The following is a 24,076-nucleotide window of genomic DNA, read 5'->3' as shown; positions in this document are numbered from 1 at the left end:
GAGTGAAAAGCAGCAGAGTCACTAAATGAACCCTTGGAGCTTTTCTCCTGGAGATAAATGCTGCTACTCCTACCAGGTCCACAAAAAATGAGCTTGGAGGCAGCTACTGATTTTGAGCAGGTGAGTTTCCCATTACTGTCATTTCAAAAACACATAAAAATTCTCTCACACCTGCTGCTGTCCCCCATGCCCCTACACCGTTGACTAGGGGTTTTGATGTGAAAGATGTTGTTGCTCTCCTAAAGCTTATTGCTTCCAGGCACTGACTTCCTAGTAAGAAGTGCTACAGTGTATTCTATGGCACCAGGGTTTTGCAGGCAGCGAATTGCAAGAAAAATATTTTATTTCAGTGTCTGTAGTGAACAATAGCTTATTCAGGGAGGACTGGCTTCCCAGTTGGGTTGGGGTTTTTTTTAAAGTGTTTTACTAGAAATGTGAATGAAACAAAGGAAATGCCCAACAATGTCCTGAACAGCTGGATATTCCGCTACTATTTTGCTTTGTGAGAGTACAAGGTAGATGAAAGTGTTAGGCCGTACCTGTGCAATGGCAGGTTGCAGTGATTTGAGCAGTGGCTGTGGCTGGAAGGAAGGTTCTGCTGACAGGTGGAATGAGAAAATAACTAGAAAGAGCACATGAAGCTCTCTGAAAAGCTGCTGCCCCTTCTGGTCCGTGGATCACGGTTCCTTTTGCTCCTGTCCTGAGGTGGGCTGTGCTATTTGTGACCCACACATCTGTTTTGTGACAAGGCCACCAGTCTTGGTTGCTGCACATGTTTGTGTAGCCGTGTAAAGACTTTTTTCCCTTTTGATTTAAGGGTGCCTGCTTTTGGGGGTGGGTGATGGTGGTGGTTGAAAGCTCAGTTGCTTGACACTCAGCTACAAATGTAAAAGCAGTTGTTTAAACAAAGTGAACAGTAACAAACACTAATTTAAACGTGGATGGTGTTAATGAACACTTAATGTGCAAAGTTAAAAAAGTGAAAAGCAAAATGCAATGGGTGTGATAGACTTGTTCTTTTGGAATCACCTTTAAGCATATGAAGAACTGAGATTAAAAAAAGGCGTCTAGGGAAAAGGGGTGCTCCAGAAGGACTTGATCCACTCTAAGTGAGAGTCTTGGACTTCTGTTCTTGCCTGGCCTGTGATGCCAAACACCTGAGAAAGGGCCTCTTAGAGCCTATTCTCCAAGTGAGGGGTATGACCTAAATGCGGAATTAGCAGTGATGAAGCACGCTGTGTTTCGGTCCCTGACTGGGAAACACGTCCTTCTCCGAACTAGTCACATGTCCTGAACCAGGGTCTGTGTGATTGTCTCCATCAGCATCCAGCAACCTCTCCACCAACCTCACTGCCAATGGGGACATGGCAGTGGGGAGCACATCCTCTCCTGAGTCACTTTTCCTCCAGGCAGAGCTTGTGTTGGCTGCAATATTTCAGCTGCTAAAGTGAAAAAGGAAAAACACTCTGAACAGATCTTGCCTGAATCACAGGCAGTGAGGAAAACATTCATTTTTGAATGTTGTTTGCCTGCCTTGACTTTGGGAAATCCATCCCTACTAGAACTGATATTATAGCCATAATATAACCGTTTCCAGAATTTCCTCCTTCTGGGTGAAACCCCTGAGCAAGAGGTGGAAAGGGAATGTGAATGCAAATGTAGAAAGGGTTGGCAAGAGCCACAGGGGCTGTGAGGGGTCCCTGCCAGCCCAGCTGAGGAGCAGGTAACAGAAGGATTCCAGTGCTCTGCAGGTACCTTGCTGGTCACGCTGGGTTTAGAAAGAGCAGCAAATGCAGGACAACAACCATTCCCTCTAGCCCTCATCACAGCTCCCACTTTTTCCAGAGGGTATCTGAAATGCACAGCCTCCTCGCCCAAAAACCAGGTGAGAAAGCAGAACGGGCCAGACAAGGTCCTCCAGGTAAGGGTGGACCCTGCGTTCCACACAAATACAGCTGCAGGGCCATGAGCTTCCACTTTGAATCACAGAGAACGATTTTTGACTGAGATTTTTGTCTTTTTAGCACCTGGAAGAGAGTGTAAAGTATGTTGCAAATCAATGAGGGGTTTGCAGCAATAGTCAGGGCAGGGAATTCCTCTAAGTGACTTAACATTTTTCTGGTTTCCTTACAGGTTTATGTAGCGTGGTTGGCCCATTTACCTCGCAGTACCTTACACTGGCTCAAAAATTGTACCTTATACTGGCACACACTCACACCTGCTAAACAGAATAAAACACAGAAAAAGGAAAGAAAATATTTAAGCGCCTTTATTCCTAGTTTTTGCCGTGGTACGTGCTTCAAGGCTGCCTGCTTCCTCGCTGGCGAGAGGGGGTGACGGTGCATCTGCAGCGGGAGAAGAGGCTGCCGCCATTGTTTTAAGTAAAAAAAAAGGCCCCGTTCGGGCGGGAAGGGGCAATACCGCCGCCATGCCGGGGATCTGCCGGGCGGGATTCGCTTCCCTTCCGTTCGCTCCTCTCCCCGCTGCGCGGCCGTCCCGCGGGCCCGGGGCTCCGAGCCCCCCGCCCCGCCCGGGCGCGGCCCCTTTAAGGGCCCTCACCCACGGGGGGGGCGGGTCACGCGCGGCCGCGGCGGGAGGGGGCGCGCGGGCGTGCGCGAGCCGGCGGCGGCACGAGGAGGGCGGGGCTGCGGGCAGGGGGCGGGGCGGCGCGCGCGGGCGGGCGGGATTATTATGGGCTGTGGGCGCCGCCGCCGCCGCCGCCGCCGAGGGGGAGCAGCAAGATGGAGCTGTCTGCAGTGGGGGAGCGCGTCTTCGCCGCCGAGTCCATCATCAAGCGCCGCATCCGAAAGGTGAGGGGCCGCCCCCACTGGGATTCCGGGACTCCCCCCCAACCTCGGTCCTCGCTGCCGGGCCCCGGCTGCGCCGCTGGCCCTCCCGCCGGGCCCCCGCCTCACACACCCCCCCCTCCCCCTCCCCCCCCTCCCGTCTTCTCCCCCGTGTGTTGCAGGGGCGCATCGAGTACCTGGTGAAATGGAAAGGCTGGGCCATCAAGTGAGTGTATCCCGCCCGGGCTGCGGGGATGGGGGGCTTGGGATGGGGCGGAGTGGGATGGAGGGGGAGGTATCCGTGTGCGCGGCTGCGGGGGTATTTGGGCGCTAACCGCTTCGCTTGTCCCCTCCGCTGCTCCCGCCCGGCAGGTACAGCACCTGGGAACCCGAGGAGAACATCCTAGACTCCCGCCTCATCGCCGCCTTCGAGCAGAAGTGAGTGTTCATCCCCCACCCTGGGCTGGGGGGGCTGCAGCAGCAGGTTTGACTTTGGGTGGGCGAGCGGGAAACAGCGTCCAGACGTTACTTTTCTTTTTTTTTTCTTTTTTTCCTTTTTTTTTTTTTTTTTTTTTTCCTTTAACTTGTATGCTTCTGGTTTTCCCTTTGGGAAAAGTTTTAACTTCTTGAAAAATTTGATTCCCTAAAGGGAACGAGAACGTGAGCTGTACGGGCCCAAGAAGAGAGGACCTAAACCTAAAACTTTTCTGCTGAAGGTAACTCTTAACTAAATAACTTAGGCCTAGCAAAAAAAAAAAAAAAAAGCTTCACAAACCTTGCTGCTGTGTGCCCTTGGAAGGATTGGACTTTCAAGTGACTTGTGCCTGATGCCTGGCTCTGGGAGCGCGGGGAAAACCCGACAGGAAAGGGGGGGGTGGGCAGAGGCGCAGGAGCGTGTGAGGGGAGGGCGGTGTGCGTGCCACGGGGGCCTCAGCAGGACGGTCAGCACACGCAGATGTGCGTGGTGAGCCTGCAGTCTCTTCTTCCAATATCCTCTCCTTCTCGTGGCCTGCTGTTGCCGCAGTGGAGAGCCAGCCAGTCTCGTTCCCTCTTCCTTCAGCAGGCTGTTCCATCCAACCCGTGCCCTGCAACTTAGCAGCGTGCTGAGCGGTCAGGCAGCAGAGGCGGGAATCCCACTGCCACTTGTGCTCCTCTGATTGCATTTAAGGATGTGGGTGCTCCACGGGAGTTTCATGAAGGGTTCATGCTTTGATCTATAAACTGCAGGCTTGTTTTGCTTTTGCAGAGCGTAAGGGGTGGCTGGGAGGAGGAGGACGAGTGTTTCACCTCTGCATAGGAAGGCAGCTGAAGTTTCCAGTTCCTTTCTGGTAGACTCAGCATCTCTGCAAGATGTCGTAGCATCTCTGTTTGCTTGCAGAGAGGAGCAAGGAAGGTAGTCCCTAGTGCAGGCCTAATTGCTCTGTATTTTTATCTTTTTTTAAATTAAGAACTCTGGTAGCTGCATGACTGTTATGTGAGCTCTGTGAATTTATTAGTTTACAGATTAAATGCCTTGCTCTACTCCCCTCTTCCCTCCCCTTCCTCTCCAGCTGTCACAATCTCTGGCTTCAAATGAGCATAGAAAGAACACACCTTTGTACAGTTTAGAGAGATGAGCAAGTCTGGAATTCCCCTGGTTTTATTCTGATAGGAAGCCCTGGAACAGGCAGTGTGGACCCTGTAGTAAGGCATCACTATCACCAAGTCATCCTGTGGCTTTGGGCAAGTCACTTAGGCTTTGTGCGTGTTTCCCCATCTGTGAAACAGGTTAATACTTCCCTTTGCCTGGCAGCAGTAGGAGCTTTACTCAAGTCAGCACAGCACTTTTAACTGCATGAGCACCAGAAAGCACAGTGAGGGGTAGGGTGTCACCTCTTCTCTGCTTTGAGAGGGCTTAATGAAGCACACAGAAGAAATGCAGGAGCAGGCGTATTCTGATGCTCTGCGTGAAACCCAGGGGACCATGGTAATCCTTGGGAAGTCCTGCTGATGGAACTGTCCTCCCCGGTCACCTGTTTTTCTGCTAACAGTGTTCTGTATCTGTAGCCTGAGAATTACAAACATATCTGATAATGTACTACCTCTTGTGCTGTATTGAGGAAATACAGACTAGTTGGATTTCCTCTTTTTGGCAGTCATGCATTAAATGTAACTCTTGTGTTTAAATTTCCAACAATGCAAAGGAACACTTGAAGGGAAAATCACCAGCTTGAAATAGTCCTCTGCCTGCATTAAAAAATACTGGTATTTGTAACACCTGACACTGTTCAGAGCTGTGGAGCGGTGACTATGCTATGTGTAATCACTTTCTTTTATTTTTGATTCTGAATGTGATATGGCCACATCTATTGCCATATCACTCATTTTAAAAAAATTACTCATTCTCACTCATTTAAAAACCAAAACCAACCCCCGAACTCAAAACCCACTCATTGCTTCTCTTTTCCCATTACCCTTTAAAACTCCCCTAAACTTAACGTGAATTATTCAGCAGCATCCTTTGAATCACGTCCATGACACGTTTCTGTGGCACATCTTCCTTCTGCCAGCTCCTCAAATGGTACTGGAAACCTGTAGGTTTGCAGAGCTGGCTTGGTACTTTGTAGAAGATGACTCGTGATAAGGAGCAAGATCAGCTCTCCTGAGGACTGGTGCCACGTTGTGGGAGAGGCTGGCAGGGCAGAGCGCTACCACTGCTGCTGGGTTTGCACCTCTGGGAAACAGAGCAGCTCTGACTTGCTGTTCCTCTGTGACTTCGGATCCTACCCTAAAAATAACACCCCAGACCAGGCAGTGAAAAGTAACTCTGTCTGAGCCAGCCCCATCTGAACTTGTTTGAGCTCTGTTCAGGCAAACCACAATCGACACAACTGTGGCTAGAGTTACGGCAGAGACAGTGAGATGGTTAGTAACTCAGCTTTTCTGACCCCTGAAGATGCACATTTCACCTCTTCCAGCCCTGCAGCACCGGTTCTGCTGGGGGAGGAGTGGGATTGGGTTGCGCCTCGGGTATTGCTGACAGTATTTTCAGTTCTTTCAGCTGCAGAATCTCTTGCCAGTGAGAATTTCGGAAGCAGGGGAAGAAATTTGATTCTTGTATCCCAGAGGGAGTATTTGGAGTTGGCAGTTAGAACAATATTCTTTTTGATCTGTTAACTGAACAGATTAGGCCTGGATGCAATGATGTTTAAGCAGAAATCTGGCCTAGGACTGCTTTGATGGAGTAGTCTGCCCTTGACTGGGTGGCTTGCTAGGGTTTTTCATGTGTATCGGTGCTTTAACCTAGGCTTCTGAGTCTCCAGAATGGCATCAAAAGAAGTGCCCTGATATGGCACTCAGTCCCTTGGCTTGTGTGGGTGTTTTAGCTTGCACTTGGGACTAGGTTTATCCTGGGATTAGTTCTCAAAAGTTGCAGATAGGCACCCAGGGGGATTTGCAGAAAGCATTCCAGCAGGTTAGTGGCCCACGCCTTTGGAAAAGCTTTGAAAAGCTGCATCTTTGACCACCTGCTGCTTTGTAAGCCAGGCTCCTGTTTCTGAGAGCTGTCTAACACTTGCCCTTTCCATCAGACTGCAGAGGCACATCACAGTCCAGGCTTTATAATATCACTGTCAAGATGGCCGGTGTTGAAAGCGACCCCTGCAAACTGCAATTGCAAAGTTTTGGGCAGGAAATGGGTCTTTATCCTTTGCATGCTAGGGGCAAACTCCCACAGCTGAGCTCTGGCTTGGCAGGAGGCTGTGATTCTTGGGAGGCTGCTGGTGTGCTGCAGCCCTTTGCTGAGCAGATGGGAAACGAAGTTCTTAGTCTGAAACAGGCAGCACTGTATGTAAGGCTCTTCAGGTGTCTGGCAGAAGTGATCCTTGAGGACAGGCATGGATGCTGGTGTGAGGTTAGAGAGAGACATAGCATGTGCTGTAGTGATCTTCCTCTTTTTCTCCTGCTCGATTTGCTCTTTTTATTTAACTTTTTTCTCTAGGCACTACAATGTGTGGAATGCAAACCTCACCAACTCATTTAATAAAGTCTAGCAAGTGCTATTCAGAGACAGAGCCCAGTCTGCAAGCTCAGTGGGTGGCTGGCAAAGACCCCTAGCTGGGGTGGCCATAAATACTAAGGTGACAGGAGCGAAGAAGGTTAATGGGAAGGAAGAAGTAAGGGAGAACAAGGGTAAAGGGATTCTTAGTAGGAGAGTGGGGGAAGAAGGGGCTGAGCAGCATGGTGCTCTGTCCTTTCGCCCTCTCTTGAACTCCAAAGCTGGAATTGGGTTTCTTTTGATCTCCTCCCTGTTCGTAAATTATCCTGAGTAATTTGAAAACAGACCGTTCCCCTTTTGTAGTATTTTGTTCCCAATCCAGAGGGAAACTTTAGTTTATGGCAGTGTTGCTTGGGAGAACTGTGCTATGAACTGGCTTGCTTTTGCCTTGTCACTTGGAAGACTGCAGAAGAAAGAGGGTGATAAAAAGGCAGAATGGCAGCCAAAAAGGGGAAAGAAGAGCTCTTGCAAATGCTGTTGGGAGCGAAGACTGTGGGAATGCAGGTGTAGAATAAAAAGCAGAGCCAGTAATTTATGAGAGAGTAGCGCTACTATGGTGCAGCAGCACTACTGGAATTGGCGAGATTTTAAAATAATTGACTAGAAATCTATTGCTTTACAAGGTCTTTGGTTTGTTTTTTTCTTCCATATTGTAGAGATTTTGATACAAATCAGGTAGGAGAGGCCTTTCTAAGCACGTGTCTGTGTACGTGCTTGTGTGCCTCGGTGCCTTAAGGGAATGAATGAACAAATATGCTTGCTGGGCCTCGAGGGACACTTATTCAGAAATAGTAGGGAATGGGGGAGATACACTAGTTCCCAGGGGCAGTGAGGGAGAGCTGTACAAGATAAATAAAGGTGATACATATCCCAGACGGGAAGAGGGGGAAGGGAAGCAATCCCAGCAATTGCCTTGCTCTCATGACAGAGCACTGCAGCAAGCTTCCAGAAACTGCATCCTGATGTAGGCTGAGCTGTAAGCAGAGTGAATTACTTCGTATACATGCTGAGTACCTCTTCAGCAGTGAGCACATCCTGCTGGTGAAAGCAGCAAAACCTAGAGAGGTGATTTCCATGTGGAGAACTTGCGAGCCAAGGAGCAAACTGTGGTGACACAGCTGAAAGGATTCGGGGGTTTGTTTTTCAAAGACATTATCCTCATATGGCTTGGGAATGATCGAGGAATGGGCCCAGAGCAGGGAGAAGTGCATTTCCAGCAGATAAAACTGAATGTTGAGTCTTCTCCAAACCAAAGGTAGCAAGTTACTTATTCCAAAGTTGGAAGCAGGGGAAGGAGAGCCTCTGTGCTGTCCTCTGCAGTGAAGGGATGAGTTCATGTAGGTGATGCCTGAATAAACCTGATCCTGTGGTAGGAATACTGAGCTTCCCAAGTGAGAAAGCTCTGGGGGCTGGTCTTAGATAAAGCATCTGATACGATTTTTCTTGAAACCTTACCTGGAAAAACAATCTCAAGGTAAGCTGAATATTTGCATAATGCTCTTTGGAACTTGCATTGAAGCTGGTCACTGGAGATAACAGTGTAGCAGCAGGGGAGGACTGTTGGGCCCTAATTTAACCCTCTCTCTTAATAATCTGACCAAAGTATCAATGCTGTTTGTAGACCACCTGGACACTACTGAAGCTGGAATTCAATAAAGGCAGATAGCTGAAACATGAGTTAGAAACAGCTTCAGCCGTGAGAAAGTGCCACAGAAGTAACTGGAAACGCAGACACATGGCACATAAATGAGACCTACTGGTTCTGGCACACTGGAAAAGTCCAAGCCATGTACCAGGGCTCTGCAGTAGCTGCTGAGCAAGCACAAAACCAGGACGGGTCTCTCTGTGAAAACAGGACAGGAGCTGATTAACGTATGCAGAAAGTAAAAGAACAGGGCTGTGGGAGTGGCCAGGTAGTAACCATCCCAGCATTATCACTTTGTTTCATGTGGCTGATGGGAAGCTTTGCTCAGGAATTTTTGGGGTGTATAAGGAAACTGAGGGTGTTTGTGACTGCTTCCCCCACACTTCTGGGAAGCTGCCTTCTTTCTCTCCTGGGTGATGGAGGCGGTGCTGGTGGAAGGTGGCAATTAGATTTGACTTGGAGCAGAATGGCACAGAGGGTGCAGAACTCCTCACTCGAAGGCATGATTATGGGCTAGGCAATTAATCTGAAAGATGTGCAGTGTTGGCAACGGGAGAGGCCCTGAAGGATACGTGTGTCCATCCACTGAAGCTGTAGAAGGATTTTCAGTGATGCATCTGTGTAGCCTCTGCCTGGCTTCCCTGTCCTGGGTTTTGGAATGGGATGTTGTGTTGCATTTTGCTCTTGGCTCAGCAGTGGTAAATTGGTAAGAAACCCAAAGCACAAGAGCAGCAATGCTGGAAGGGCTGGCTGTGGTGTGGAGCAGGATGAAAAGGAGCAAATTTGTTAATTCAGGTTGTGCTGGTATGTAATGTCAGAAAGCAAACTTTAGCTTGTCCTTGTGCCTGCCATCTGCTTCAGAGGGACCCGTGAAGAGATGGAGTAAGCACAGCCCAAATGTGCATTTGCCTGTGACCTCCTGACCGGGTCTGCAGTGTCTCCAAGTTGTGATTGTGTATTGATGTGAGGGGGAGAGCTGATGCGTGGTGCAGGGAGTTCATCTGGAACTGTTGCTGGGCTCAGGCCTGTACTATGCCTGTGACAGGAACTGTGTCTTATTTTCTCAACAGTTTGGGGCATGGAGTAACACAGGAGGCTGAGCAAGGAGTAACTAGGTGGACATTGGGATGCTTTCTGCTGCAGCAGAAAAAGTGTTGGGGTTTGTGTGTGCTGGGAGCACTTCCCTTTAGCTAGGTGGGAGCAGCCCTGTGTGTTAATGTGCAGAGCGGCTGTGCTTGCCTTGGGGTTGTGCTAACTTATGTCTGTTTCTTTGTCATTTGGCTGACACGGAGTCTAGGTCCCCAGACAGGGTGAGCCTTCAGTTTGTGTGTTCTTGTACAGTCAGAGAAGGAGGCCTCATTTTTGCAGTTCTTTTAAAGCCAGAATACAAGTAGTACTGAAGGCTGTGATCATCCAGTGTTAGTTGAGAGAGGAACAAAATGTCTTCACGTCTCCATTCTGTGCTCATTCAGGATCTTCTGTGGTTCCCATGGGTATCTCTGTGGGAGAAGAGGGGCTCTGGCTAACAGCAAAGTTCTGGAGCTGTAGGGCCAGGATTTTGAGCTTTTTGTGCAGGGGCTGGCTGGGCCCCTTGCTTAGATCTGCTAGATCCCTGCCTTTACACGCACATTTTTTCCCCAGGCATTTCTCTGGTAGGAGGCACAGCCTGCAGGGTGACAAAGGAGATGGAGTTGAGCGCTAAGCTCTTAGCTGGCAAGAAGCCATCCCGATCTTGGCGTGTGCAAGGGGCAACGGGATGGAAAAGTTGGGGAGGAAAAGCAGCTGTCGTCTTGTAGCACTGCAGTTCTTTCTGTGCCCACGAGGTGGGGGAAGCTGCTCGAGGGATGGGCAGTCACAGGGTGGGGGCTTGCCTGTCCCCTCCAGGCCTGTGTGACTTCTGCCTGTCACCACTGCTGAGAGGGAATATGGAAGGGGGTTGGCTTGGGCAAGTCCTGGGGTGCAGGTGGAAGGATGAGCTATACAAGCAACAGTGCTCTGATGAGATGTGGTGTAAGAATAGACTCTGGGTTTCCATGCCCACAGGTCATCCAGCACCAGCTTATCAATGAAACTGTTGTTCCTGCTGCCAGGAAATGTTCCTGTCTCTGCTGGATGAACCAGGGCAGTTTTTGGCACCAGAAGAGCTTAAAAATATTGTTCCCCTGGCCTGGCTCTTGAGAAGGGCTGGCACAGAGCAGTTGAACAGGTGCTATTCCTGCTCTGGTCCACTGCTAGGTTTCAAACAAGTGTGGTGCTCAAAAGGACAAGTCAATCTCTTCTTTGGAGGTGCAGTTAAAGTTTACTTGAATTCCAGCTGGCCTCATCTCTGGCTTTAAACACTGGACTTTGCTCCCACAGCACAGTAAGAATGAATGACTTTCATGTGATCCTAGTTAAAAATCAGACTTCTAAATGTTGTATTTAATGAAGACAACTCCATCAGACCATTCTCACGAGCCTCCATCTGTGTTCCTCAAGACCCCCTTCTACCACGCTTTTTAGAGGCAATTACTCTGCCTCTTCCCTCTTATCTCATGTTGCATTTGTAGAGAACCTTTACAATCCCTTTGTAAGTTTGGGTGCTGTCTCAGCACTGACAGCCTCAAGTGCCTAGGATGATGCTGGCTTCTTTGGCTGACAGTGGAGGGTTATGCACTTTGACTGATGACGACCAAGGGGGGCTTTGGAGACCATTAACTTTAACCCTGACACTTGCCTGGGAAGTCGCAGTTTCTCCCTGGGGAAAGCATGTGTCAATAGGGGTACAGCCTAGGGAGACATCACCTGCCCAAAAATGATACAGACAGTGCCCTGTGTCTGTCTGGGGGCTGTGCTGGAGCTATCAATAGTTTGTAGGTGTGTACCTGTGCTTGTCATTGATGTTGGGTATAAATGTGTCATGGTGCTGCCGGCGAGTGCTTGGCCTGAAGTGAGCAGTGCCGGACTGGAGATCTGGCTGCAGCTAGGCTGCCTCTCTGACCCTGTTTGTTTTCTTTCTCCCCACCACCGCAGGCTCGGGCCCAAGCGGAGGCCCTCCACATTGGGGATGTACACTTTTCTGTCAAGCCTGGTTCCAGTACCTCCTCTCCCAAACTCCACTCCAGCGCCGCGGTGCACCGGCTCAAGAAAGACATCCGGCGATGCCACCGCATGTCCCGGCGCCCCCTGCCCCGTCCGGATCCCCAGAACGGCGGCAGCGTGGGTGGCGGGGCTGGCATTCGTCCTCCTGTCTCGCCCTTCTCAGAGACCGTGCGCATCATCAACCGTAAGGTGAAACCCCGTGAGCCCAAACGCAGCCGCATCATCCTCAACCTCAAAGTCATTGACAAAGGTGGGAAGCCAGCCAATGGGGCCGGGGGCCTGGCTCGGCCCAAGATCCCTTCCCGAAACCGGGTCATTGGCAAGAGCAAAAAGTTCAGCGAGAGCGTCCTGCGCACTCAGATCCGCCACATGAAGTTTGGTACCTTTTCACTCTACAATAAGCCGTCTGCTGCACCTACCCCCTCTCTGGAGGGCAAGGGGGAGGCCGAAGGCTCCCAGGCAGCCTCCTGTGGGCTCATTATGGGCTCCACCCCCTATGATGCCCCCAGCTCCAGCTCCTCTGGCTGCCCATCACCTGCTCCCCACTCCTCCTCTGACCCAGATGATTCCCCTCCAAAGCTGCTCCCTGAGACCCTCAGCCCAGCCATCCCCGACTGGCGTGAGTCAGAGGTCCTTGACCTCTCAATCCCACCTGAGTCGGCTGCCACCAGCAAGCGTTCTCCCTCGGGAGGGTGTAGTGGGGGGCAGACTCCCTCCTTGTCCCTCTCCTCTTCTGACCCGGAGCAGGAGGCTGGCGACTGGCGTCCTGAGATGTCCCCTTGCTCTAATGTGGTGGTCACAGATGTCACCAGCAACCTCCTCACTGTAACCATCAAGGAGTTCTGCAATGCAGAGGATTTTGAGAAGGTGGCGGCAGGCAGTGGTGGAGGGGGCAGCAAGTGAGCAACCGGGTCCCCCCACTCCAGGGGTGTGGGGGGAGCTCTACCTGAGAGAAGTCGTGGTGCGAATGGCTGTCCTTAGTTCTCTCCTTCTCCCCTTGGCTGTCCCTCTACCCTCACTGCCACCCTTCCTCCTCCTTTCCTCCTGCCCAATTCCTCTTGCCTGGAGGCTGGAGTGTGTCAGTGGGGGTGTGGGAGCACCCACTGTTGCTGGGTGTTGGTACTGCTAGGAGGAGGCAGGGAGGGTTATGGTGGGGCTGGGGAGTGGTTGTTTGTCCTTGAATGTGGTGTTGTCCAACGGGCGGTGGAGCCTTTGGGGCTGAGGGATGAGTGAGCATGTGTCTGTGTGCCTGTGCAGGTGGTGAGGAAGGTGCTGCTCTTCCTCATTCCCCTTCTATCTTTGACAAAAACTGAAGAGGAGCTCCAAACCCGTGAGGGGAGGATGTAAGAGGATTGGAGCCCTTGCCCATGTCCTCCAGACCTTCTCCCACAACGTGCATGCAGACTCTTCCATTCTTGTTTCCCTCTTGCCATGACTACCATCCTGCCATCCTTCCCCTCTTGGCCTGCGGCCTGGATCTTCCCTCTCCTCTACTGTCCTTGTGGCAGTTCCTGATCCAGATGCCCTCAGAGTGAGGGGGAGAAGGACAGGTTAAATGTCATGCCTGGAAGGTGCTTGAGACAAAGCTGGGGTGCTGGGGGGTGCCCCATGCAGCCTATGCCTCATATTGGCTTCCCCTTTCCTTTGACTATTGGTGCTACCTTGGCAGTTGTATGGGTGCTTTCAGGTGCCCTGATCCCTCCTCTTCTCCCTCATCTTCCAACCTGTTCAGCTCCTCAGGAGAAGGGGAAGAAAAGAGGAGTCTGCTTCCAGCCCATATCTTCCTCCTGATGTTCATCAGTTGCACTTGTTTGTGAGAGAGTGACATGAAATGCCTTTCTCTGGCCTTTCCGTGGCGGAAGCAGGAGGGGGCTGTGCCTCCATCCTTCAGTCTGTGGGAGGATGATGGCAGCAGCGTGACGCTGCCCAGCCGCATGAGGCTGCTCTCCCACCTCCCGTAAGCTTCCCCCGGCCCTCTTTGCTTCCTCTTGCTCCTTCCAAAGGAAGGAGGGGTGGATGCGAAGGCAGGTTGGTTGTTCTTCCTGCTTGTTTTTGCCCCTCCTGCTCGGTTGTGTCCCTCCTGCTCTCCCCTCCCTCTGGTGGGTGGCCTGGAAGAGGTTTCCCCTGCGTCTTTTCAGCATCTGAAACAGCCCTTACAACTGTCAACCAAAGGTGCTCATAAGAAATACCTGTCTCTCACATTGCATGCATGTGCGCTGGATCTCTTCCCCTAAAGCTGATCTAGAAATTCCTTCTTCTTCACCCCTAGCAAGTAGGAGGGAGCAAGACCACAGCTTGCTGTTTATTCCACAGCTCCCTCTTTCCCTGACCAGCTTTGTTCACATCCAAGATAAGCTCTATTTTTTGCCTGCCATTTCTGGCTTGCTCTGTTTCTGTGTGGGTCCTAAGCTTCATGGTGAGAAGCCATTCCTTTGCTCTCCTTTCTTCCTCTACTTGCACAGGACTGAGCTCTTAGAGGCAAGGAAAAGAGATGCTGATGAACTGGTGGGAGAGCCTCACCCTCTCAGCCCTGTCCCTGGATGGGGCAGAGGGGTGTCACTTCTACATAACATGCTGCAGAGGTGAAAAGGGTGGAAAAAATTCCTCATGCCAGGGCTCATTTGCTTATAAGCCTGCCCTGGGCGGGTGAAGACAAGTGGAATTGGCCCCTCTGGTGCTTTCACACAAGGATGTTCAGGAGCTGCTGGCTCTGAAACCTGCTCTCCTGCAGTAGTGATTTTGTGGTTGTAGTGATCTGAGGATAGAAGGGAGGCAATTTGTGGGAGGGAAGTAATATTTGTCTGCCCAAGGGACGTTGTCAGGGTGGTAGAGGGATAGACCAGCTTCTGACCTTAATTAGGGCTTTTGTGCCCAGAGTGTGTCTATTCCTTGCCTCCAGCGCCTGGGTTGGTGTAATAAAATCTTTGCTGCCCTCCCCACAAACCTTGCCTTGCAGTGGGTGGCATTCCAAGCTGTGGGGAACGGTGAATTCACACCAGTTGTGGTTGGGTGTCTGCGCAGACAGTCTGAGGGGGATTCCAGGTGCTGTTAGCACCACCCTTGGTACACCTCTTTCTTTTTCTTTCCTTGGTTAAAGAGCTTAGTGGACTCTTCAGGGATGTGCTTTCATTCACAGCTGAAGCTAGGGGCAGGGAGAAAGAGACTTCCCTGATCCATTCACCAAGCTAAGGCTTTCTATAACTTGTTGGACTTGTGTGCGTGTCTGTGTTAATACCTGCTTGTATTTTTTGTGGGTGTTGGTTTTTTCTGGTTTTTTTGGTTTGAGTTTTCTTTTGCGCATCTTTCCTGTGCCTGGCACACCCAGGGATCCCTTATGTTAGCATAGCCTATCCATTTGACTGCAGCTTCAAAGATGAGCAGTTTGTAGGCATAGGGAAAAGCTCTTTCTTAGGAAAATAGCGAGGAGATTCTTCTCTTTTTCCTCCCCCTTCTGAATAAGAACTAATCTGTGGCTGTGAGATAAGAGGAGCTGCTTTATGGGGTGGATGCAAACCGGCCAGTCACTTTAGGTTGTTAAGTTACTGTTAGGTGTGTATGTGGTGCTGTGTTTTGTTTTGTGGTATCGAGATTCTGAAAAAAGTGTTGAAGCGTTTAAGTGGGAGATAAAAGGGAACTTTAATAGGAAACTCTTGATGTGTTTTGGCCAAGATGTGTTGCTTGGCAGAGTTCTTTTCCCCAGTGTCTCTTGTATGGTGTTCTTTGGGGGCAAGGGGCAGGAATTGTTTAATTGAAGGGGTTTTGCCTTTCTCCAGAGTGGCAAGCAAGGGAACTGTCTGTGAAGAGTAAAACAGTGGGTCATTGTAGGGATGCTCCGCAAGGACCTCCTTCCTGCGGTGAGGAGATGAGGGGACTTGTTGCAGCAGAGAAACTCATGTGGTAGATCCTCGTTGTGGAGGAAGAAAGGAGTATGATCCGGCTTGCAGACACAGCTCACCTGCTTGTGTGACAAATCTCTCCCTGGGTGGGTCACCAGGTGGGAACCAAACCCTGAACCTCTGGATCCGAAATGAGGATCCCGTGCTGGTTTGAGTTAGAGGTTTGCTAACTTGAATGCAGCAGTAGCCTCGAGTTCCCTCAGGTGGACAAGACACTTGAGGCTAGCTAACCTACCTTCGTATTCACGTGGGCTGTGCTCCTCCTTCTGAATTTTTGCCTTTGCTCCTTAATGGAGATAGGAAAGAAGATTCATCCGTGCCTTTTGAAATGGGCATGGAATTGAGGGAGGAGTTTATTTGAAAGTATCCCCTTCCTTTCCCCGTAACCCTTAGGAAAAAAAATCAACAAAAACAGGGAAATATTCTCTGTGTCTGTGCCATGTTTGTTCTCGTTGTCGTGTTTTTAGAGGAGATTTTATGATGGAGTGGAAAAAGTGAAATGATTAGTTTTGCATAAAAAAAGAAAAGTTTTAAAAAAAATTTCTACAGGGAGAGAGCGAGAGAGAGTTTAAAAATGAATAATAAATGCAGTGATTGCACAAACTGTAGTGGTATTAGATGGTCCTTAGAGAAAAGAGTATTTTGTAGTATCGAAGCATGTGTGTCTGGGATGGTGTTTGGCTTGCTTGAACTGGAGGGAAAGGCATTCTAGGACTAAGCAGCGATCTCTGAGCTGAAAGGCAAGTTGCATGTTGGAGGAACCCTGTCTACAAACCTTTCCCGTCCTTGCCTGCCAAGTGTTGGAGTGAGTTCCCTTCCCTCCCATACCTCTCCTGTGAGCTAAGGTGGAGTCTCCAAGTGGTTTTCTGGCTGAGCAGCCCTCAGAGATGGCCGGTCACATTCTGACAGAACGTGGATCAGGCCATCAACATGGAAACAGTTGACTTACTTTGCATGCACAGCAAGCCACTAACGTTTTGGGTTGGCATGTACCTTTCCTGCCAAGTTGCTGTCTCTTTTCCATCCCCTATATCCAAACAGAATTAATCATGGTGGGCTTATTTCCTGGGAAGCAGATATGCCTCTCCTCTGTAAGGTTTCTTAAACCCCTTCGAATACTGTGTGGGGGGTGACATTTTTCTGTATAGAATTCACCACATCAGGACAGAAAACTGAATCCCATTGTTGTGTATTCCAGCACCCCTTCTCCGACAGTGGCCAGATCCCTAGAGGCAGATGAGAGCGCTGCCTTGTGTGCTCTGATTGTGTTGCTGAGGGAAGTGCACCCTCTTCTCGAGGCCAGCAAATGCTGGAAGTTTTTAGGGTGGAGAGGGGAGAGGAAATCTCTGACAGGACTGCTCAAGTAGGGCAGCCTTCTTCTCCAGCTTCCTTTGGGGTGCTGGGGAAGAGTTGCCTGAACGTTCCTTCAGAGCGAGCAGGCAGCTCTTGTGTGCTGGAAGCTCTGGCTTCCCTGTCCAAGATGTCCCTGGTGTTCATCTGGCACGTGGGAGTGACTGCAGGGAAGAGGGAAACCACCAGGTGTTGGTGTCTGAACAGAAGATGGTTGGCAGGGACGCTTGAACGGCTTTTCTTGTCTGGACTTCTCTGGTGCCCTTTGCAGTGGCTTTGCAGTGGCAGATGACTGATGTCTCGATGCTTCCCATAGCTGGGCTGCACTTGGGAACTTCTCTGTCTGCCCATCAAACTGTCGGTGCTTCCCTTGGCTTTCAACTTGGAACAGAAACCTCCTGTCTCAGGCTCTCCTCTCAATGAGCAGCACGGGACTGGAGGGGCATGAAGCTAATGAGATACAAGCTCCTTTGGGGATGAAAAACAGAATTAGTGTGGTGAGCAGGCCCAGCTGTGGTAAGCCACTGCTTAAATTCTGTTTTCAAAAGAGAATGGGAGCATTTCTCTGTGTCTCCCCTTACTGAAGTTCCCAGGGAGATTTTGTGAAATAAAGAAATAAAGGAAAAAAAAATCAAAACCACAATAATGCTTTTTACCAGGTAGGAGCTGTCTCTGAGCTGAGTCTTCCTAGGGATATCACTCCCTTCTCCAGCCCCTCTTTGTAGAGGAGGCTTCAGCAGCTCCCAGTGTTTGGAGATTACCACTTCCCTGGGGACTCCGTGGCAGAAAGATGTTGCCATGCTTGAAGGATGGTGTCCTGAGTTCCCCATACTTCTGCCCACCCCAGGCCATGGCATTAGTGGGGCTGCTCAGGAGCAGGTCCTTCTTCCCAGGGAGCTGTAACAAACCTGGAGTGTGTGTTTGGCTAAGTGCTTATTTTCCCTTTTGCTTCCTTCCCCACCTTCTGACAAGACTTTTTCCTCCTTGCCTGGCACATCCTTTTACTCCAATGTCGCTTGCTTTTGCTGCATTTTTCAATTGCCCAATAATCACGCAAGAGCTGGGATCTTATTTACTTCTTATATATAAATATATGAATATAAAAAGCCTCCTTCCCCCTTTCTCCCCATCTCACCCACCACCCCATGCGCAGCCTCCCTGATCTCCGCTCTGAAGGTGATCTGCTGTAGAGGGTTAATTTGGGGTTGGGGATTTGGTGCCTCCTAGTTCTGTTCCTTCTTGGCTTGCCAGCTGTGTCACTGCCCTGTGCCTCTGTCTTCCTCATGCAAAGGGGGTGGGGGTGGAGGGGACCATCCTGCTGGCAGCCCAACTCTCGAGGTGTTTGCACAGAGATGGAGTGCTCAGTGTTGCTTCAGAAATCCCCTGCTCCCTGTCTGTGCTTCCTTCCCCAGCTAATTCCAGGAAGTATCTTCATTTCACCAGTGCTCTGAGGTTGAGAAAATAAGTGTCTTTCTTCTATTTTTGAGATCCTTCCCCAGAGTGCAATGTGTATGGTTTCTTTTTGGCAGTGTAGATGGCAGATGTTGGAGTCTGTCTTCATCCTCACCTTTGCCTTTCCATCCTCTGCTCCGCTCACATTTTGCCATTGCCCTGTGTCAGATGGATGTGGTCGAAGGTATTTGCACCCTTTTCTGAGCAGGGTCAGTCTTGGCACCAGGAGCTTCTCCTGTGTTGTGTGGTGATTCTGAGGTGCCCTGTGTCCCACCTGCCTCACCTATAAGGATTCAGCAGGGCCCTGAGTTCTTTCTTCCCTTCTGTAAATTTCTCCCTCCAGAAGTGAAGGGAGATAGAGTCCTGTGGTGGTTGGCTGCCTCTGGCAGCTCTTCTGTCCATTGCAGCTTCTGTGTGGTGGGAAACAATGACTCCAGGGCCATCCAAAAGCACAGTCCTTGGAGGGAGGGTCCTTCCACTCCAGCTGAGCTCTGTGCTTTGAGCCCACACCCTCCAGGCACTGGCAGATGGCCCTGGGATGGAGGAGCGGGATGCCCTCTGTGCCCCTGGGCTGGGTGGAGCTGGGAAGTGGGCAGCCAGCAGCATGCTGGGCCACAGGGAAAAGTCAGGTGACAGAACTGCAGCAAGGTGCAGTCAGAGAGGTGCCAGCTTCTGCAATGGTTCAGAAAATGTGTCTGCTGGGAGGAGAGGAGCATGGTGGGACATGCAGGCAAAGTGTTCATTCCCATTGCAGGGCCCTGGTTCTTTACTTCATTCCTTGTTCAGCTGAGCACTTGGAGCTCACATCAAACCTCCAGAATACGGCTGGGTGGGTCAAAGCACTTCGTGGGGCTTCAGGGCCTCGTAGGACTAATGGGGCTTTCCCATGCTCCCAAGCAGCCCCCCAGCTGGCCCCTGCTCTCTAGGGGGACTGAGGGTTTTCCTCTGGGCAGAGCAGCAGGTAGGTGCTCTTGCACAGGTAGGTGGCTCTTCAGCTGCTCTGGAGGGAGCCTGCTGCTTCCAGTCCCCAGCTGCAAAGCGGGGGCAGAATCTTAGGTCAAGTTCTCAAACGGAACAAAAAAATTAATCGTTGTGATGACTTTTTTTAGAAAAGAGTTGTCATGCCTGCACCTCCCCCAAGCAAATCAACTCAGTGTGTGCTGTCCTCTTTCCTCTTCTCCCTTGTGCCATTAAGCCTTGTACACTCCCTAAGAATAGAGGAGACTCTCTGCTTTGGGATTTTTTTTCCCCCATTTGTTTTCTTTTGCATAGAAAGTTGTCTGCTGGTGGTGGAGGACAGGGGCCTGCTTCATCTGTTCCTTCCTTTCACCTTCCCCTGTGCCAAGCTTAGGCTCAAATGCTGCAGATTCCTGCAAACACTGAACTTGGAGCAGGCGAATGACCCCACTGCGTTCTGTGGTACTTGGGTGCTTCAGATTCTGCCTGTGCTTGAGCTTTGGCAGCATCAGAGCCCTTCCTTCCTCTTGGAGAAGGTCAGCCCTAACTCCAAGTGCTGATAGTTCTGGTGCAACCCATCTGTCTCTTCATTTCCCCTCACTTGGCATACAGAGTGAAGGTGGTAATTTTTTTTAATTTAAAATAAACCTAAATATGTATCTTGTAATTTTTTTTTATTTTGAAAAAAAAGCATTTAAGGATTGTGCACGGATGAATTGTATATCTATATATTATTTTTTTGTCTTGCAATTTTCATTTTAAATATAGTGTTTGTTCAGTTTTGTTTTGTTTTTTAATCCAGTTCCCAGCTGGCTAAACTCTGTCTAGAGTGGATGGGTGGGAGGCAGAGCCACTGGAAGGGTGATTGAATCACTCCTTCCCTTGGTGCTTCCTACAAGAAACTGGTTTGCTCCAGGTTTGGGGGTGGGGGTTGTGCTAATTACTCTTGTATTCTTGTACATTTTGTTCTTTCTGCTGCTCTTGAATATTGTATCAATGCCAGAAATGGGGAGTTAAAAATTAAAACAAAAAATTAACCCCAATAAATTGTTACATTCCAAAACCTGTTGTTGTTTTCCTTGGGTGGGCTCTGCCTTGTGGAGCTTGGAGGAGGGCTATGGAAATGGCTATCCTGAGCCAGCACAGATCAGCTCTGCAGTCAAACACAAGCACCTGCACCCTTCTTGGGCACCATGGATCAGCTCTGCTTTGGGCTTTGGACCTTTCTGGACAGAGAAGCTCTGAAAAAAGAGAAAGGAGTATTCTGGAATGTTAAGGGAAGAGGGAACATTTGGGAAGGCCAAGCTGTAGCAAGTGGAACCTGAACACCCTCTACCCAAGTGCTTTGGAGTCTCCCATGGGTCTCCCATATCCTTTTAATAATGAATTTAGATCAGGGTACAACCTAGCACTTGGTGGCTGAAAAATGCTTTAGGCTTTTCCCAACTCCAGAACACATGCTTAAGTGCACTTTCTCACAAGCTGATCTAAGAAATATGGTGAAAAATCTTCTCCCTGTATGTAATTGAAGCCCCAGATTCATTCCATCACTCTCCAGCCCAGAGCAGCTGCATAAAAAGGCTCAGCTGAACTCAGTGGGAAGTGCTGGTGGTGGGAGATGCGGTGGGACAAGCCAGTTGCTTTTGGACAGAAAGGGCAGGCAGGAAGGCAGCACTTCTGGGTGCTGGGAAAGGGCAGTGTCTGGGCACAGCTCCAACCAAAACACCCTCAGGAGAGCCCTTCAGGAGCCTGTGCTGAAGTCTCACCCCGAGGGGAGACTGGGCTGAGCTGGGCGTTCCTTGGACAGAGTTGCTGCCTTGAGATACTTCTGCAGTGTCTGAGTTTTGAGAAGCCACAGCAGGGCCTGCTCCAGTGGTGGCATGGCTGGCAGCAGGGAATGCTGCCCACCCAAGCCAAGCACACTCCAGGTGTCATTCATGTCATGGCACCAGGCTCACCTTGCCTCTTCTGCAGAAAACACTCACAAAGCCAGCACTCCCTCCTCCCTTGCTCCCTGGTTCTGCCCAGAACCTGGTGGGCTTTTTGCTGGATTTGAGGGCACCAAATGAAGCCAACTCTCACCCAATGCTTTCTGGACCAGGAGGAAGGCTGGAGAGACAAACCCCAGCCTGACTGAACAAATCCAATGAGGTCCTGCAGCAGTGCCCTCGTGCAGGCAGACCCAGTAACCAGGGCAAGGTGATGCAAGTCACATCTGCAGGGCTGAGAAACCTGGAAATAAAGAAGCCAGGATTTCCATGCTGTGTAGATCTGGGAACCTGCAGATCCCCAGGGTCTGAAGGCTCCTGATCTAAGGAGACGGTGGAGCCGAGTCCATGGAGTGAGTGGCAGAGGAGCCCTTTGGTCTCCTTAGGGTGGCCCTGGGGATGTTCCTGTACTGGGTGATGACCTGGGAGGAGGCAATCCCCCACCTCAGAGGCATCAGCTTACACTCCCCAGCTTACACTCTCCTGAGAAACGGTTTCCCCCCTTCCCTCACCCCACCACCCTGCTGGCCTCAGCATCATGAATGCTGGCCAGGGTTTCATGCTGGCCAGGATGGAGCTGCCTGGTTCCTGTGAGGAGGATTGGATGCAGGGCAGCCTTGGAGCAGCAGGTATCCTTCCCCTTAAGCCAGCAGTCCATTCCCAAACGTCCCTCTCACCCAGGGGGCACAGCAGGGTGACCCCTTGTCCTGCCTTGACCCTGTCTGCAGCCACCCCTTGGGGACAGCTGCTAGTCCCAGACACCATTTTGGTGTTAATTAAATGGAAGAAAATCCCTTAATTGCTCTCTCCCAGTCCCTCTGGGCTGAATCCATGAGGTCTTGTTAAATCCAGCTTCTGTCACCAATCCTGCTCAAAACAGGAACCAAAAGAGCCCCACGTTGCCTTCCCCACCCTGTCACGCACCATCCCTGTGAGGGCCGGCTGCCCACCGAGCATCTCTAAATTGTTATTCATGGGACAGGGAGGCTGCTCTGGCCACTCACCGGTCTGAGTCATCACTCCCTGTGAAAATCTATTTTTGTCACCTCTTTGTCTCTGGGAAGAAGTTGTGGTGCCTGCTGAGGGACAGGTCTGGACCGTGGGAGAGGTGAGCCCTGCCCTGCTGCGATACCCAACTCTTCCCCATCCCAGCCTGCGTGAGTGGGGCCAGGCTGGTGCAGAGGGGCTCACCCTTCCCCTCACTGCCAGAGCAGCATCAGCCAGAGGCACAAACCTTGTCACCATGATCCTGCAACCTTTGCTAATAAAATCTGGACAGTGCGAAGAAAGCATCACTTCCCCTGGCAAGAAGCTATATAGAAGCCTATGGCAACTTTCCCTGCAGGGTAGCAGATGAAGGATACCCCTCCCACCCTGATCTGCACACTGTGGGGTGGGGTGGCCTGGTGCAGCTCTCACGCTGCACCTGCACTGTGGGGTGGCCTGGTGCAGCTCTCAGATGGGTTCCTTTCAGTCCCACTCCCACCTGGGCACTGCCAGGGTGGGCATGCAGCAAGCAGGGGGTGACAGAGCAGGGTGCAAAGCTCTGCCACTATTAGCAAGGGACAGGTTGGAGGGTGGAGGCCTCCACTTGTGTCATAGGGTGCAGGCTTCTGTTTCCTTTGCATCCTGCACCAGTGCCCACTTGTCCCATCACACTGAGCACTCACCATCCCACAGCGCTCACCGGCCTTGCCACCAGGGCCAGACGCTGTTTCTTGGGCTTCGTCATATCCCCCTGCCCAGACTGCTCCATGTCCAGCTCCACTTTTCCTCCTCAGCATTTTCTTCATCTCTACTCTTCCTTGAACCTCCCCATCTGTCTTCCTCTCCTCCTCCCCACAGCCTTGCAGCACCACAAGTCAGGCAGGTCTCTTGTTGGCTCCAGGGTGATGATTTTGGGGGGCTGGGGTACAATGCTCTCTGTGGGGAGAGAGGGTGACTGTACGCTGTCAACAGCCAAATTTGAGGAGTCTTGTAGCTCTGGCTCCCTTGCTATCTCCTCAAATATGTCTGGGGGGGAAAGAAGAGGTAATCTTTACCGTTGTTTCATACCCAGCACTGGAGCTCTTTTAAACACACATGCTCCTGCTTCCCTGCCTGCTAGGAAGGATTTCCTGCCATTACTGAGTAGACCTTGAAATTGATTTTGTTCGTTTTCCCTCTTCTGCTCCTCTTTTCTGGGCAGGGCTGCGTCACCAAGGCCCCAGTGCGCCTGGGAACAGGAGAGGGCACAGCACAGCTGCTGTTGGAGCAAGGAGAAAGTGGTTGTCAGGAGGAGCTCGTTCATGAGCAGTGCAGACTAGAGTGATGGTGGGGGAAGATTAAACGTGTGTCTTTGTTTCCCAAATGGATAACAGGCGTGTGTGGGGCAGAGGGTGAGGCAGCCCACGGCAGCTCTGCAATAGTCCTGTCTGAGGTGGGAGAGCAAGACAGTTAGGAAGTTTGTAGTTTAATTTTTAGGAGAAAGGAGGAAAAGACCCGAAAGACCACCACAGGGAATGAGTGATTACGAGGCTCTCACCCTCGGGGTATCAAGCGGCTCTTTACTGCCAGCCTAGGCATCGCACAGGGCAAAAATCATCCCTTGGGCTGTGCCGGAGCAGCATCCTCTCGCCAGAGGCTCCCTCCGGGCTGACTTCAGCGAGCCCGAGGCAGGGCTGGCCCCGTCCCCGGGTGCCCCCGGGGCGCCCTCCCTGCCCTTCCCGTTCCCTCAGCCACTCGCTTCCCTGCGCTCGGACCGTCGCCCTTGCAGCCCGGGGAGGGTGCTCAGCGGGAAGGGGGGGATCACTAAGAGGGGCACGGCCGGGGGCACGGCCGGGGCCGGGCCGGGGGCGGCGGCGGGGGCGGCGCGGTGCGGTGCGGGCGGCGCCGCCCGGCACATA

The 24,076-nt window shown here is 51.2% G+C and overlaps 1 protein-coding gene across 2 annotated transcripts; it reads left to right on the top strand.

Annotated features, from left to right (window-relative positions):
• Positions 1-2,651: 2,651 nt before the first annotated feature.
• CBX6 (chromobox 6) lies at positions 2,652-20,266 on the top strand. Of its 2 annotated transcripts, none has more exons than XM_077178582.1 (5): positions 2,652-2,810; positions 2,969-3,012; positions 3,159-3,224; positions 3,436-3,502; positions 11,534-20,266. In XM_077178582.1, exons 1-5 carry the CDS (start codon positions 2,742-2,744, stop codon positions 12,449-12,451), a joined length of 1,164 nt encoding a protein of 387 aa, XP_077034697.1. In that variant the 5' UTR covers positions 2,652-2,741; the 3' UTR covers positions 12,452-20,266. The 2 variants fall into 2 exon arrangements, with proteins under 2 accessions (XP_077034697.1, XP_054487473.1); XM_054631498.2 differs by having other exon boundaries at positions 11,480-20,266.
• Positions 20,267-24,076: the final 3,810 nt, after the last annotated feature.

Source organism: Agelaius phoeniceus, chromosome 5, assembly GCF_051311805.1.
Source record: "Agelaius phoeniceus isolate bAgePho1 chromosome 5, bAgePho1.hap1, whole genome shotgun sequence".
Taxonomy (NCBI): Eukaryota; Metazoa; Chordata; class Aves; order Passeriformes; family Icteridae; genus Agelaius; species Agelaius phoeniceus.
The sequence above is the reverse complement of the archived record's forward strand: the minus strand, read 5'-3'. Positions and strand labels throughout refer to the sequence as shown.

Excerpts from the sequence above, each read along its gene's own strand:
- CBX6 (XM_054631498.2), top strand. The coding sequence starts at position 2,742 with ATGGAGCTGTCTGCAGTGGGGGAGCGCGTCTTCGCCGCCGAGTCCATC. Across the intron at positions 2,811-2,968 it reads TCAAGCGCCGCATCCGAAAG|GGGCGCATCGAGTACCTGGT; the intron begins GTGAGGGGCCGC and ends CGTGTGTTGCAG. Across the intron at positions 3,503-11,479 it reads CTAAAACTTTTCTGCTGAAG|GCTCGGGCCCAAGCGGAGGC; the intron begins GTAACTCTTAAC and ends CCACCACCGCAG.